This window comes from Podarcis pityusensis, assembly GCF_964106645.2.
Source record: "Podarcis pityusensis genome assembly, chromosome: 3".
Lineage (NCBI taxonomy): Eukaryota > Metazoa > Chordata > Lepidosauria > Squamata > Lacertidae > Podarcis > Podarcis pityusensis.
This window is the reverse complement of record NC_138026.1, coordinates 84,752,205-84,766,415: the sequence shown is the minus strand read 5'-3', so window position 1 is coordinate 84,766,415 and position 14,211 is coordinate 84,752,205. Positions and strand designations below refer to the sequence as shown.

Here is a 14,211-nt window from a genome sequence, read left to right as displayed (position 1 = left end):
GTAGTTCGTTCAGTACTAACACACCATCAAGCTTTTAACATGTCTGGTCATTTCTTCTAGTAGTGTTTGGCTGTGCTCTCATCCAAGTGCTGGATGCAATCTCATCCAAGTGCTCTTCCCCTAATTTCCCTCTTCATATTTAACCATTCTAATAATTAACAATTCTGCAGTCCCATACACACTTACAACAGAACTTCTCTGCAGGCATATACGGAATGTGCTGTTCATTGCGAACCTTTACCTCCCATACACTTTTCTCCACACCTTTCACAAGATAAGGTTCCAGGCATGTTTTTTAATTATAAAAAAGCAGTCCTATTTTTAACGCATCTCCTAATTTAATAATACAAATCTCTTCCACACACTAGAGGACTATGAGCTTCTCCCCCCCCAAAAAAATAATAAAAAATATATATCACAAGCATTGCCTTTTTTTAAACAGAGTACAAACAAAACAACTACAATCCTGAGCTTTATAAATCCAAGGAGGGCAGGAGACAAGCTGAGAATGGATTGCAAGTGCCTTGGGCCTTTGCTCTAAACAACCAGGGCAGGGGAGGGTATGGGATGAGGTCTGCCATCCACTATAGCATTTCCTGAATTCCATGCATTAAAATGCACTCCTTCGGTGCTGCCACCTGGTGACCATGTGAGTAGAAAGTTGTCAAAGACATGGAGGCAGTTTTAAAACCGGGGCATGTTCTGTTTGTATACAAAATGGCAAATGCACACACATATTTACAAAGGCAAAGTAAAAGGGAGTAATTCGAGACTCCAGGACTATGGCTGTTGAAAGCAATACTCTCCATCATTGGCTTGCTCAGTCATATTCTCTCTCTCTCTCTCTCTCTCTCTCTCTCTCTCTCTATTCACACACACACTTCCGCCAGTTATGGGTCAGGAGTAGCCAAGGTAGCCTCCTCCTTGGACTTGGCACTCTTACCATGCTCTTTTCATAGACAGAAACCAGCTATGCCTTGGGGAAATGTGGCTTGGGAGTGCCAGAAGTCCACCTCAAGAGAAGGGTTGCCTTCCAGAGGCAGGACAGGACACCCGATTGACAGAACTCTGGGTATAACCTCTAATTATTGCCAAAACATTGGGATTTCCCCCATCAGATAGCAGATGCCAGATAAGCTTGGACACTTAGGAGCAAGTCCTTCCAACCAAGGCAGGGGTGGGAGACTGAAGTGGCAGTGAGGTGCAGGGGAAGAATCCCTTTAACGGAGCAGCGGAGACTGCAATGGCGTTCAAAAAAATAGAAGTAGGGCAGACATTCTTAAGCCAATCCCTGCATAAGGAAACACGGTAAATGGTCCTGGGTTTGGGAGGCAGGACAGACAAATACCCCGATGTCAACGGGAGCGCAGAGGGTTGGCACAATCCTTGGAAGTGGAGGTCATTCACAGCTGGCAGTAGAAAAGATGGGAAGGCTGGGCGTATTGCACAGAAGAAGAGCCAGGCCGCTAGCGCAGCCCCACTGCAGGCCAAGAAGTGCATGAGTCAGCTAAGGCAGTGAATTCCCGGGCAGCAGGCAAAACATCTTCCCTGGCGCTGTGGCCTCTCTGAGCTGATCCTCTGCCCGCAAAGCACTCAGAGTGTGTCTGTTAGATGGCTAGTCGGATTGGGAAGGCAAGGACAGCCCCCAAGGCCAGGCCCAATGAGAGGAAGAATGCCATGATGGTCCCAGCCGTCTCTGCTTCGTGGGACAGCACTTTCCTAGTGGGGGAAGGAAGGAGAAAACCTGGTCAGTTCAGGGCCGACACCCTGTTACCCAAGCCACCAACTGCTTGCACACAGTCCTTTCAGTGAGTCAGCCCAACAAAGGGTTTCAGACAGCAGGTGTGCCAGCTCTGCCTGGAGATGCCAGGGGCATGTAGCTGGGCTTGCTTATATTCTTCCCTTCGCCTCTCCCATTTAAGAGTGTAAGCACCTTGGGGCAGAGGCCTGCCTTTAAGGTTTCGTTTGTTTCCGTCACTCTGTAGGCACCAGTGTGCCAAGTGCATGGGCAGCGCTGTGCCAAAAACCCGGGCAACAGCTTGCTAATCCCAAACCAGAAATGCAGAGGTGGCCCAACATTATGCTGCTAAGGGAGCTCAAGGGAAGCACAAACCCTGCATGCAGCTCCCACCTTGGCATATCTAGTTGATGGACTGAAGTTGGGGCCTCAAGCACTAGAAAGGAGCTGGCAATTATTATCGATGGTTGAGATTAACTGGAATCATAGAACTGTAAAGTTGGAAGGGACCCCGAGGGCCATCTAGTCCAACCCCCTGCAATGCAGGAATCTCCACACAGGGTGCCCATCCAATTTTAAACCAGACCGGACCCTGCTTAGCTTTGCAAATGTGCTAGCAGTTTTATTGCTGCGCCACTACCTCATGGGTGAAGAATCTTAGGTCCAGGGGACAAATGTTCAGTCCTTTCTATCTGGCCCTAGGGCCGCTCACCAGGCCACACCCATCCCCAGCCGTGCCACATCACTGTTCCTCTCCCACACCCTCATCAACTTGTTTATTTGCATGACTGTAATGTGTCCTTGAGCTCTGATAAAGCCTCTTGCTTGCCTGGATGGGATTGTGTTTGACTGGCTACATATTTTGACTGTTAATGAGATGACAGCACCATCTAGTGGAAGTCGGGAGGTATTGATATTCATCATTTGTGGTGGAGGCTGAAAGCTTATTTCAGGGTGTGCTTATTTTAGGGTTGCCCAAAACAAAACAAAAGCATTTTGTACATATTTTGGCTATTACTGAGATCATTACATTATAATAAAATATCATACTATTATTGTTATTATTATTATGTAGGCTATCATTGAAACACCCAAACAAGGCCTCACAAGGCCCAATAATCAGCTGATGGTGCTTTGCAAGCTGTGCCTTGATTTCAAGGACAGGCAAAAATACAGGTCACCTGGCAACAGTGGCATCAGGTGTCTGACAGGTGGGTGAATCAGCACTTTGCACAGGGCTCTTCAGTGCCTACAACCGCCCCCCCTTCAGCTCAGTAGGGTGGGTGGGTGTGCCTGGGCTGCAATGGCCTCACAGACCAAATGAGAAGGCATGGAAGACCTAATTAGCCCCACATGACAGAAACTCCCCACCACTGATCTAGTGTTTTGCAGAGTGTGGAAAACTGGGATGCACACAGGTTGACCGAAACATGAAGCAACGTGAGGCAGATACAAATAGAATCTTTGTCTATCTACAATGCCCTAGATTTTGAAGTGGTTTCAGATGGAGGCAATGCTGTGCTTCGCCATGTGGTTGGAGGCCGTCTCCTGCTGCGAAAAATTCCCTGAACCCAAGGAAATTGCTGTGGACCAATGCGGTAGACCAGTGGTTTTCAACCAGTGTGCCGTGGCACCCTGAGGTACCTTGAATGATGGCAACACAGGCCTCTGTCCCTCTTTTCCTCTCGCATCTCTGCCTCCCAAAGGCTTGCACAGCTGTTTGTTGCAGCAGCCCTGGCTACAAGCTCCAGAGGCGGAAGGAGGAAGCAAGCAAGCAGGTGAGGAAGCCCAGCCAGCCAGTCCACCAGCCCTTGCTGTTGGGAATGGACAGACTGGTAGGAGGCCAAGCAGGCAGTGTGCAAGACCTGCTTGGGAGCTGAGTGTGTCTGATGCTGAAGGCGGGAGCCTTTCTGCCATGCAAGCCCAGCAGTGCCCACTGCTGGCTGCTAAGGTGAGTAAGGTGCTGGCCTCACATTCACCTCTGGCCAGTCTCCGTCAGGTTGCTAAGGCTGGGGGCATCCTCCTCCCAGGCCCTTGAGGGGCGGTGTGAGGAGCACCTCTATTTGGGGCAGGGGGTGCAGCTCAGAGAGCAGAGGACTCCCAAGGAGAGAAGGCTGAAGGAACACTCCACAAGGGAGGGTATTCAAAAAGGGGTGAGGGGTTGCCAGCTCTGCAGGCAAGGGGTGATACAACAGGGCTCCTGAGCCCCATAGGGGTGCTGCAGAAAAAATGTAGCTGGTCAAGGGAGCTGTGGGCTTGAAAAGGTTGAAAACCTCTGTGGTAGACGACTAGTAGTCAATTTGCAATTTGGGCTGCAAGTGCAATTTGGGCTGCAATGATAGCCCTGCAGGCAAACTCCATGCCAGTTCCCATACAGCAGGAGAAGCAGAGTTCAAGTTTGGCCTTTTTGCTCAGGCCTGCCTTCCACTCAGACGATTACTCACTTGGGTCCAAAGCACATGCAGAGACTGGCCAGGTAGCCATTGGAGATGGAGAAGAAGAACATGAAGACAATGTACCAGGCATCATGGGCAAAGAGGACAGGCAGGTGTCTGCGTGGTTCCACATTACACAGCATGAAGAGGGGGATGAAGACCACACGGGCAACCACCATGATGGGCAGTAGGCGGCTGTCCTTCCCAGGCTGTATGAAATGGAGGAGAAGACAATTAGTAGTTGTCAGGCTTCAGGGAATTCTATCCCTCCCCCGGTGGCAGCAAGAAGCAGAGAAAACAAGGAAGAGTTCTTACTAATGAGTTTATTCAATCACCAAGGCGGGAGACAAAGGAATGCAGTCTGTATCCCGTTAATGGCGTTGCTCCAACTGATCTCCTCCCCTCTCCCTAGCAACAGCCCTTTCCCTTATGGTGGCCGCCAGGGGCTAATTGCTCTTGCACTCTCAATGAATGCCAAATTCTGGGAGAAGCAGGGTCAGAAATACTCTCCAGTGATAACGTGTCACCTGGCTGCTCTGTCTCTGTCTCCTCCTTCTCTTCTCCCAACTCTTCTGTTCACCTGTCTCTGAGCTGTGACCTTCCTCAAACCACTGCTGTAATTCAATACTGCCTTCCTCTTCTATGGAAGCTTCAAGGGGGGGGGGGGGAGAGATCTCCACCATTCCTCATCAAGCTCATCCCCCTTCAGTCCAGTCCCTGACAGCAGTAAGCTGCTGGTATTTCCTCCCAATGCAAGTAGCTTCAGAGGAGCAATTTTGGTCAGGATTACAACTGGGTTGTAAGGGCTAAACTCCCCTTCCCTTCTATTGAAATCCTGGTATTTATCAGATGCATCAGCAGATAGATAGGTATATTTCAGAGTATGCATATTACATTTAACATCAAACACATTATATGTCACATCTCGTTGGCTCCATGCTATAGAATCTCCCTGCTCATTCTTCCCTGCTCATTTTTCCCTGCTCACTGGAAGACATATTGTTCTCTGGGCTGACTGAGAATATACAACAGTACAAACTGCAGCTCTGTGCTCTTAATTCTGCAATTGTTAAATGGGGAGGTGGGCTCCCAATATTATTCTGTATTTAAAACAGCACTTGTTTAGTCGTGATTTAGTTGACCAAAGCAACTGACAAAACTATTTCTTATTTTGAACATCTTTATCCTAGTTTGTACCTGTACTAGATTTGAAACTGTTTTTACATATAAAAGCGTTCTTGTTACAATTTTTTTTTATATATGAAATTGCGCAATTGTTTTTATTGCAAACATCAGTAAGGAGCTATTTTGTGGGAAATGATTATAATAAATGGAGTTAAGAAAAACAATAAGATCCTAAGGGAAAAGAGAACAAAGTCGTGCCTGAGCCAAAAGAAACCATCAGGAAAACAACAACCCATACATACAAAATGAGTCCCTGCCCCATGGAGCCTTTGGTCTATTCGTTTCCATGAGGGTACAGATTTGCTCAGCAAATCTCATGTATGTTCAGTCTAGCCTACCAACATACCCTTGTGGGTTCTGTTTTGTGAACTGCTGTTATCTTCCCACTGAAATTACACACCAGAGAGAACAGTCTGTTCCTCACACGCATCCTTAGGCTGTGTAGTTGCAGTCTGTCGGCCAAATCACGGGGAGAAGTGACTCCACAGAGGTCACAAAGGACATCTGGAAGTTGAGGGTTTTCCCACTTTCCCCTCTCATTGGGCACTTCCTCCCACCAAAGTGGGAGAACTTGTGCAGAGCTCCACAGACACACTCCTCTGTGCCCAAGCAAAAGGAGAGCAAAGGAAAATGATCGAAAGAGCCGCTGGACGCTTCTGCCCTGGATTGCTTGGGTCGCTGGCAATGGCAAAGTGCTGCACAATAATTCCACAGATGCAATACGTGGCAAAGAAAGCAGCTGGAAAAGCCACTCACACTATGGAACAGCTCACCCTTCCCTGAGCTTTGGCAAGGGGACCTGGCAAAACCTTGATAAGTGCCTGCATATTGCAATGCTCACATTAGTCTCCAAAATACTTTCTAGATCCTTACCCCATGCACAAAGGTCAGCTAGTTCAAAAGCCTCCCAAGAGAACGTCCTTAGTATTGGCTGACAACAGCATATCCACAATCTAAACTCGAGATGTTTTGCAGCCTAGCTCTCTTGACTGAGCCTTTGGGGAAAGGCGATAGCTCAGCTGCAAAGCAGGAAAACCGTGTGCTTAAAATCCTAGTACCAGCGCTGTGTAAAACCCCTACCCAAAGCCTGTCAGAGTAGGCCACACTGAGCTAGATGGTCTGATTCCATATAAGGCGGCTTCCAATGACAACATGAGGCCTGTAATTTGCCTCATAGCTATAAGCATGACTCCTGATTGAAACAGGTCAGGTGATCCTTTAATTCCCTTCTTCTTGTTATACAGATAAGAGTTCAGGACAGTACTTTAAACTGGGTTCTCCATAGCTCAGGACTGCTAGAGGACCTTCAAATTGCCTTCTTTTGCCATCATTTCTCTCTCCCTTCCCCTGCCTAATCCCCACATTAAATGGATACAGCTAGCTGTAAGACTGCATAATCCTCAAGAAAGCTTCACACACACAGAGCTACTGGCAGTCACCCAAAATGTTGTTGAACTGTTACACACATAGCTAAATAGATATAGAGAGAGAGAGAGACAGAGAGAGAGTTCTTATGAACTATTTCCATTATTTTTCCATGTACAATACTAATAAGAGCCAGAAAATACTGCCTAGGTTGACAAAATGGCTTAGCGTGCACAACTGCTAAGGGGTCTTGATTCAGTACAGCTTTCCTTAAGACCTCAACAGAATGTCCCAACTTTTCCAAAAATGGGGAGGGGGGGGAGAATCACCCACAAAGGCAGAATTATATACTGTAGCAGAGATCAAATTCTTAGTCCTGATTTACTGGAGAACTTTCCACCAAATGGGTCATGACATTATAAAGACCAGAATTAGACTTCCTGGGGTTTAACTAGTCCCGGTTTGCCAAATTGGCACTGGTCCCTTATCAAAACATGAGAAGCTGGATGGGCCTATATCTAGGCACTTCAATAACAGTGGGGCGAGCAGCCCTCCATCCACCTCGGTGTTGACCATGCTGTGGTGAACGAACACAACTATTAGTTCTGCCAAAAGAGGAGGCAGGAGGAAAATGGATCTGCCAGAGGAAATGAGGGGCCTGGGTGGATCATGAGGCTCAAACCACATACAAAGAGGCAGTCTGTGGCATCAGACTTCCCACACTGCTGTTTTGCAAGCATTATTTGTACATCCATCTCTTTGCATGGGCAAACGGGAGAGCAGCCAACAGAGAGAAGCAAAAGGTGAAGTTGGGCTCGGACTTCCCACAGAGGTCTATTGACTTAGACCAGGATGGGGTCTCTTACTGGTGTGCACCAATATATTTATCTGAACTGCGGGGGCCTAGGCCAAAGTGGTGAGCTGTAGTGCAGGTGCTCATCTTGCAGAGGGGCCCAAGAGGAAACCTGCTTCTCACAACCCTCCATCCACAGATCTTGGGCTGGGCTGCCAGAGCCCTTTCTCTGTTGACTGGCCCCCAGCACGCCGCCTCTGTGCTGTACCAGACAGCCTGCTCATTGAGAGACTGCAAGCGTGGGCTTGTTTACTAGAGTCTGCAATCGGTGAGGTGTTTTTCTCCAAGCCGCATACATGGGGGCGGGGGACACAGAGGTGTGCCTCTTTCATGTGCCAAGCAAAACCATGAGCTGTCTTTGACTCTTCCCTCCCCACCTCTGCACTTCTTATTCTTTCCATGGTTGCTCATGTCTCTGGTTAGCCAAGCATCAGCTTTGCCTCCCACTTTCCCTCCTGTTTTTGAAGTCTCTTCCTTTACACCCCTTTCCCCTTCCTTCACTATTCCCAGACACTTTATTCCTCTCCACAGCAACTGTGGCCTTCTGTGGTACCTTAAAGCTTACACAACACACACTGACTCACCCCTCTGTCACTGCCTGGCATCTCCTGGTCTACGACGGTCAGGCAGCTCAGCTCAACTTGCCTCTCCTTAACCTTAAACCATAAGAACTACAGGGCCAGAGCGAGACATAGCTGAACAATAAAGCTGGTTGTAATGATGGAGAGTGGCAAAGGATCCAGTGAGACTCTGGGCAGTGACCCCTTGGCAGATGCCCAACCCATGTCAACCCTTGATGCCAGGCCAATATGTTGCATGTTCCGCAGAGGACCATGAGGTGAAACTGACTATGCTCAATCCAGTCAGAGGGGCATCTTAATATGAACCACAACTTCAAGAAGCAAGAGAAAGTGTGCTGTGAGGGCTATTCCTTCAGCTCCATTTGTGGCACATTCTCTCTACAGATACTTATTTTCAGCTCTAACTATTCTCTACTACTCTATACAAAACTGTGAATCCATCTGCCCTCATTCGGAGGCAAAAAAAATAATAATAAAAAATGGAAGAAATAATACCCGCATATCTCAGACGGAAAGACAGGAAGTTTCTAAAAAGCCAATGGAGCCTGACCCAAAAAATGAAATATAAAAGTAGGGGGGAAATGGCTGTTTTTGAGTCTCTGTATTCAACTTGGGTCCAGTATATGGACATCCTTTTTCAGCCCCCTGCTTCAGGGGTATGTAGAATTCAGGCCCTCTCAGATCTAATTTGTGTTTTCACTAGAACCCCACAGATTCAAGAGCCAAGTGCAAAAGACGCAGTTAAAATTAAGAGAACAGGGTGCCTCAAAGCACACTTTAGGAATTTAGTTTTTCAGTACTGGAACTGAACTGAGCACACAGTCCTTTCACCTAAAAGCCCATTCCTGGTTCGCTCATTTCAGCAGCTTAAATATACTTCAAAAGGTAGTTTTGTTGTTTGCCATTGTTCAACAATTGCAAGCCAGAAATCTTTGCCCATCCAATCTCCCACAAAATCAACAAGTATAGATCCCAATCAACTTTCTACCCATCCCAGCTCGACTTCACATGAACATGCCTTTTCTTGATAAAAACAGAAGAGCCAGTTGGATCAGGCCAGCATCCTGTTCTCTCAGTGGCCAGCAGATCCCTACGGGAAACCCGCAAGCAGGATTCAAGCACAAGAGCTCCCTTCCCTCCTGTGGTTTCTAGCAACTGGTATTCAGAAACATGACTGGCTGTTGTGCTAACTCGTTTAATGAGCTTTAGGAAGGGTAGGCTCTGTCTGGTTAAGCCAATACCAATGGCTTTTCTAGTGGATACTCACCCACATGCAGACAGCTGTAAGGCTCCGACCTGCCCAGTCAAAGACATTAAACGTCAGGAAACAACAGACTGGGATAAAGTAATCAGCTGAGGAGAGAAAGAAGTGGAGAGGAGGAATCAGTTCCAGGACCTCAGTCCCCTGCTATATTCAAACAGAGCGACAGCAAGCCCCAGGGCTAGGCCCAGGCAAATGGTACAGAATGCTTGAGGTGCATGTAAGCCACACACTTCCGCCTTCTTTGAACATGGAATATGCTGCTGATGAAATGAGCCCTGCAGCCATGGATCAGTCTGTTCCTGTACCCAGTCACTATGGGAACACTAGTGAGTGGTGTCAAACTGGTGAAGAAAACTCAGCCCTTTGAGATACATGCAAAAAAACCACAACCCCTCCCAAAATAGTAGGTTAAGGACTGGGGGAAGAGCATCCCACATGCAGGACTTGGTGGTTGTGGAAATTTCCTTCATTCTTTCCCTTTCGATACTGTTCTGTCTTATCAAAGCAGCAAAAGGTTTGCTCCATCTTCGAAGAGAGTTGAATTCAGGCAGCCGAGGAGGTGGGCATAGCTTCCTCCTACCCCGATAAGACACCCTCTGAAATCTTCTCTGTTCTCCACTGTGAAATCATACTCCCTTCTTTAGCATACTTTTCATGCTCACTGCTCATGAGAACTTATCTATATAATATGCATGGATTGTCACAGCCCTCTGCTATTCCTTTCCCAACAAATAATGTCGCCGATAATTGTACAGAGTCTGTTGTATCATGAATGCATGGTGTAAATGCAGAGAGGTATGATGAGAAGAAATAAGAAAACGTGCATGTTTTGTCCAAGCAGGATGTAGAAACTTAGAACAGGAAGGATGCATTTAATTTTCAGACCCGTTTCCACCCTAGTCAGTGTTGATCAAATATTCTTCTTCCAACAGATAATCCTCCCTTCAAAGTCTTTCAGCTCTCCAGGCTAAACCTGCCCAGTCCACACTTAATGCCCTCCTGCTCTTACCCACAGTTGATGGCGGCCTTCTCAAACTTAATGCACTTCACAAGTTTTGGACTACAACTTCCATCAGCCCTAGCCATGCTGGATGGGTATGATGGGAGTTGTAGTCCAAAACATCTGGAGAGAACAAGGTTGGGGAAGGCTGCTTTATGGGGTTACAGCTGATGATGGTATGATGGTGGTGTAACTTCATTCAAGCTAAGCAGGCACCAGCCAGGTTAGTTCCTGGATAAAAGGCTGCCTAGGAGTCCCCATGTAAGGAGTTCTGAGCCCCACAAATGAAGGGTGGGCTATTCATGTATTTTTAGTCTGCCAAAATCTCCCAGGGTTTGGCCATCAATAGTCCTGATCCCAGCCACTTCCAATGGAGTGCACTTTCACTTACCCCAAAGTGTCTTTCCCGCAATGGTTGGTTTTACTTCAACAGTGACAACTGGGAAGACCCCAATAGTGACAGTAAAGACAAAGCAGACACAAGCGGCCATGACCCAGATCTGGTGAAGAAAATGGAATAGGTATACATGAAGACAAATTCAGGGCAAGAAAACCCCAGAAACATGTGGGACAGGCCCATTCCAAGGCCTAACCTCGGAAGAGCCAACTATTCCAAGGCCCATTCTAAGTTCCAATACCTTTTTGAAAATGCTCAGTACTGAAGGGTTGTGGTCTGGTTCACGGGAGGCCCCATTTGCAGCATGTGGAGGTTCCACACCATTGAGGTCATCTGCAGAAAAAGACAATGTTTAGAATGATTTCTCACACTTTTTAAAATTATGATAATTTCTGATAAAGTACACTATGCCTGAGTATTTGCTGGACGCACCTTCAAACTTCCTTTAAACTTGTTTTTATTATGAGTTTTCATAGGAGGTTGTTAATAACTGGCCCACAAAAGTTAAAACAATAATAAAGAAAATCCTAACATAGCACTAACAGATCTGGGGTAGGGACCCTGTGGCTCTCTAGACGACACTGTACTAAAACTCTCATTATCCCAACCATTGACCATGCTTCCCAGGAATCACGGGAGCTGGAGTCCAGCAACATCTGGAGGGCCACAAATTTCCCCACTCCCCGTGCTAGGGATATTCAAATGTTTACATTATCGGCCAATGTTCAAGCGAGAAATGCTGGGTTGGTTGGTAGAAGAGGGGAGATTATAACAGTGCACATCAATGAAGACCATCGTTCCAAAACAGGGAATAGGATACAAGTTGAGCATAAGGGTTCCGTGGCTTATGTAATTTATTTATTTATGCAGATAAATCATACGGAGAATAACCATGCGGAGAATAAAAAAGTAAAAATGTGTCATAAATCCAAAACACTCCCCTACAATTCCTTCTGTAGTAAGAAAGGCTTTGCCATGTGCCTGAAGTTCAACAAGGAGGTCTAATCTCTCTCTCTCAATCTCTCTCTCTCTCTCTCTCTCTCTCTCTCTCTCTCTCTCTGTGTGTGTGTGTGTGGAGTTCCATAGATAGAAGCTATGCATCCAGTGTTGTGGGTCCTAATGCACGAGGGGTGCATTTGAGCTATGGGAAACCACCAACAGGGGCTCCACTCAAGATTTCAGTGTTTGAGCCAGGATATAAAAGATCAGATGGCCCCTTATGATATCCTGGAGCTGAGTTGTTATGGTAAATTAACACAAGAACCTTGAACCTGGTCCTGCAACATATGAGCAGCCACTGCAATGAGTTATGGGCTGGCAGTAGCCTCTCCCTCTCAGCGATGCAGCCACAGCATTTTGCGCCAGGCGATGTGCGAGGGTAGCCCCACATCGAGCGCATAGCAATAACAGCGTCTTGCGGTTACAGTGCATGAGTCATTGTAGCCTGGCTATTCCTGCACCATGGTGGCCATATAGTTGGCAGACCTGCCATAGATGGCAAAAGGTACTCCTAATGTTACCTTGGGGAATTGCCCAAATAAAGCGGGCCACTGGTGTGTTAGAGGAGTTATCATTTGCTGCATATATTCTGTAATAGGGATGAGGAATATGTGGCTTTCCAGATGTTGGATAAAATCTGCCATTGTCCCTGACCATTGGCCATTCTGTTGCGGCCCAACAACAGATTCCTCAGCCCTGTACTAAAGCATATTTTGACTGTTACTAAGTGCTGGTGGGGACCCCCACCCCCATAACTGAATTGGAAGCATACTTCCCAGCCCATCATCTCTTCCTTCTTTTACCTTTCTTGATGAGGTCCATCTTGGTTTCCACCTCAGAGTAGGCCTCATGGGTCCGATATTCTGTCTTATCCTTCATGGAGTAGTAGCGGAAGAAGTCCTGTTGAGAAAACCAGGGCGTAGCATAGAACATGTGTTGGTGTGGAATGTAAAAACAACTATAACATAGTGGTGGCAAAGGGAAAGATAATAATAATAATAATAATAATAATAATAATAATAATAATAACAACAATTTATTTATACCCCACCTATCTGGCTGGGTTTCCCCAGCCACTCTGGGTGGCTTCCAACAGAATATTAAAATACAATAACCTATTAAACATTAAAAGCTTCCCTAAACAGGGCTGCCTTCAGATGTCTTCTAAAAGTCTGGTAGTTGTTTTTCTCTTTGACATCTGGTGAGAGGGTGTTCTTGGGTGATCTTGGGAACTCTTCTGAAGCAAAAAACTGAGACTCCTTGTGGCTCCACAGACCTATTGTTGAGAATGGGACACAGAGCCTGCTCCCACCTCCCTGCAAAATGGTGCCCATTGGCCAGGAATACAAGGAACTGCCCACTTGCCCACTATTTCAGAGAAAAGAGAATCCTTACCAGACGAGGCAACATAATATAGGCGCCAATGGCCATTAGGATCACGACACAGGCGGTGATGAAGTAACCAAAGGCACTGTCTTCCAGTTTAGAGCCACCTGAAAGATTTGGAAATAAACGGTGACTGGGGAAACTTTCCCGCCCACCTGAGGGTAAAGCAGAGGCAGCCACCTGAAAATTATGTTTCTAGGAACCTTGGGATTCCTGCTTCAAACCAGGGAGTCATCTATTGCAACCCTTTGCATGGAGGTCCAGTCACAAACCAACGCACACAATGGAGGTCACCAGTGATAATGACCGCAGAGCCAAGGATTTTGAAGATACCAAAACCTCAAGGTTTGTCCTTCACAGGCATTTGCGAAGGACAAGCCTTGCAGTTTGTGACTGGGAAGGGACATGAAGATTAGGGACCACAGAAGCTAGACCCCAGTGGAGAGAAGGCCCTTTCAAGAACGTACACTAAGGGGGGGCCCGCTAGGGGCGCATTGGAAGATGGCCGACAGTACCATCTCTCCGGCTCACACGAGGAAATTAAGAGGCTGATATGGGAGTATGCAGCCTCCCTTGTTACCCCAGGGAATGGGGAAACACTGCCTTCGCCTGCGGTTGCCGATAAATCACCCCCGAGTTCGAAAGATGCAGGGGGTGAGGGCACTAGGTGCACAGCCCTTGTGTGGGTTTTCGGCTCTCCCAGACGCTGTCTCTGATAGCGCGCCTGGTTGCAGCAGCTCAAAATAAACAATTAGAGAGCAGCAAATGCTCATGTTTCGAGTGAAGAACGGCAGTTGAGACTGCTATGTGAGGTGACCTCTGTGAAGTCGAGCGACGGGCTGGATTCAACAGGAAAATATATCAAGAAGAAGACACATCAAAGGGTCGGTATGTCAGAACGGGACGGAATGGGGGGGGCTTTTATTTTTTTTTATGTCATTACCTAACAATCCCCCCCCAAGAAGAATCGTTGCAACAACTGATTATAAGCGGGGTGATTAAGAACTG

At 47.0% G+C, this 14,211-nt stretch overlaps 1 protein-coding gene across 3 annotated transcripts in view; it reads right to left on the bottom strand.

The window, feature by feature from the left end:
• Positions 1-275: 275 nt before the first annotated feature.
• The window catches only part of SLC29A1 (solute carrier family 29 member 1 (Augustine blood group)), a 91,302-nt gene continuing 77,366 nt past the window's right edge, over positions 276-14,211 (bottom strand). For all 3 annotated transcript variants that reach the window (XM_081000240.1, XM_081000239.1, XM_081000241.1), the window contains exons 7-13: positions 13,213-13,310; positions 12,621-12,717; positions 11,060-11,151; positions 10,813-10,921; positions 9,425-9,510; positions 4,183-4,382; positions 276-1,719 (exon numbers count right to left, since the gene is read on the bottom strand). In XM_081000240.1, the coding sequence (XP_080856366.1) occupies positions 1,608-1,719; positions 4,183-4,382; positions 9,425-9,510; positions 10,813-10,921; positions 11,060-11,151; positions 12,621-12,717; positions 13,213-13,310 (794 nt within the window). In that variant the 3' untranslated portion in view covers positions 276-1,607. The remainder of the gene's footprint in view (positions 1,720-4,182; positions 4,383-9,424; positions 9,511-10,812; positions 10,922-11,059; positions 11,152-12,620; positions 12,718-13,212; positions 13,311-14,211) is intronic.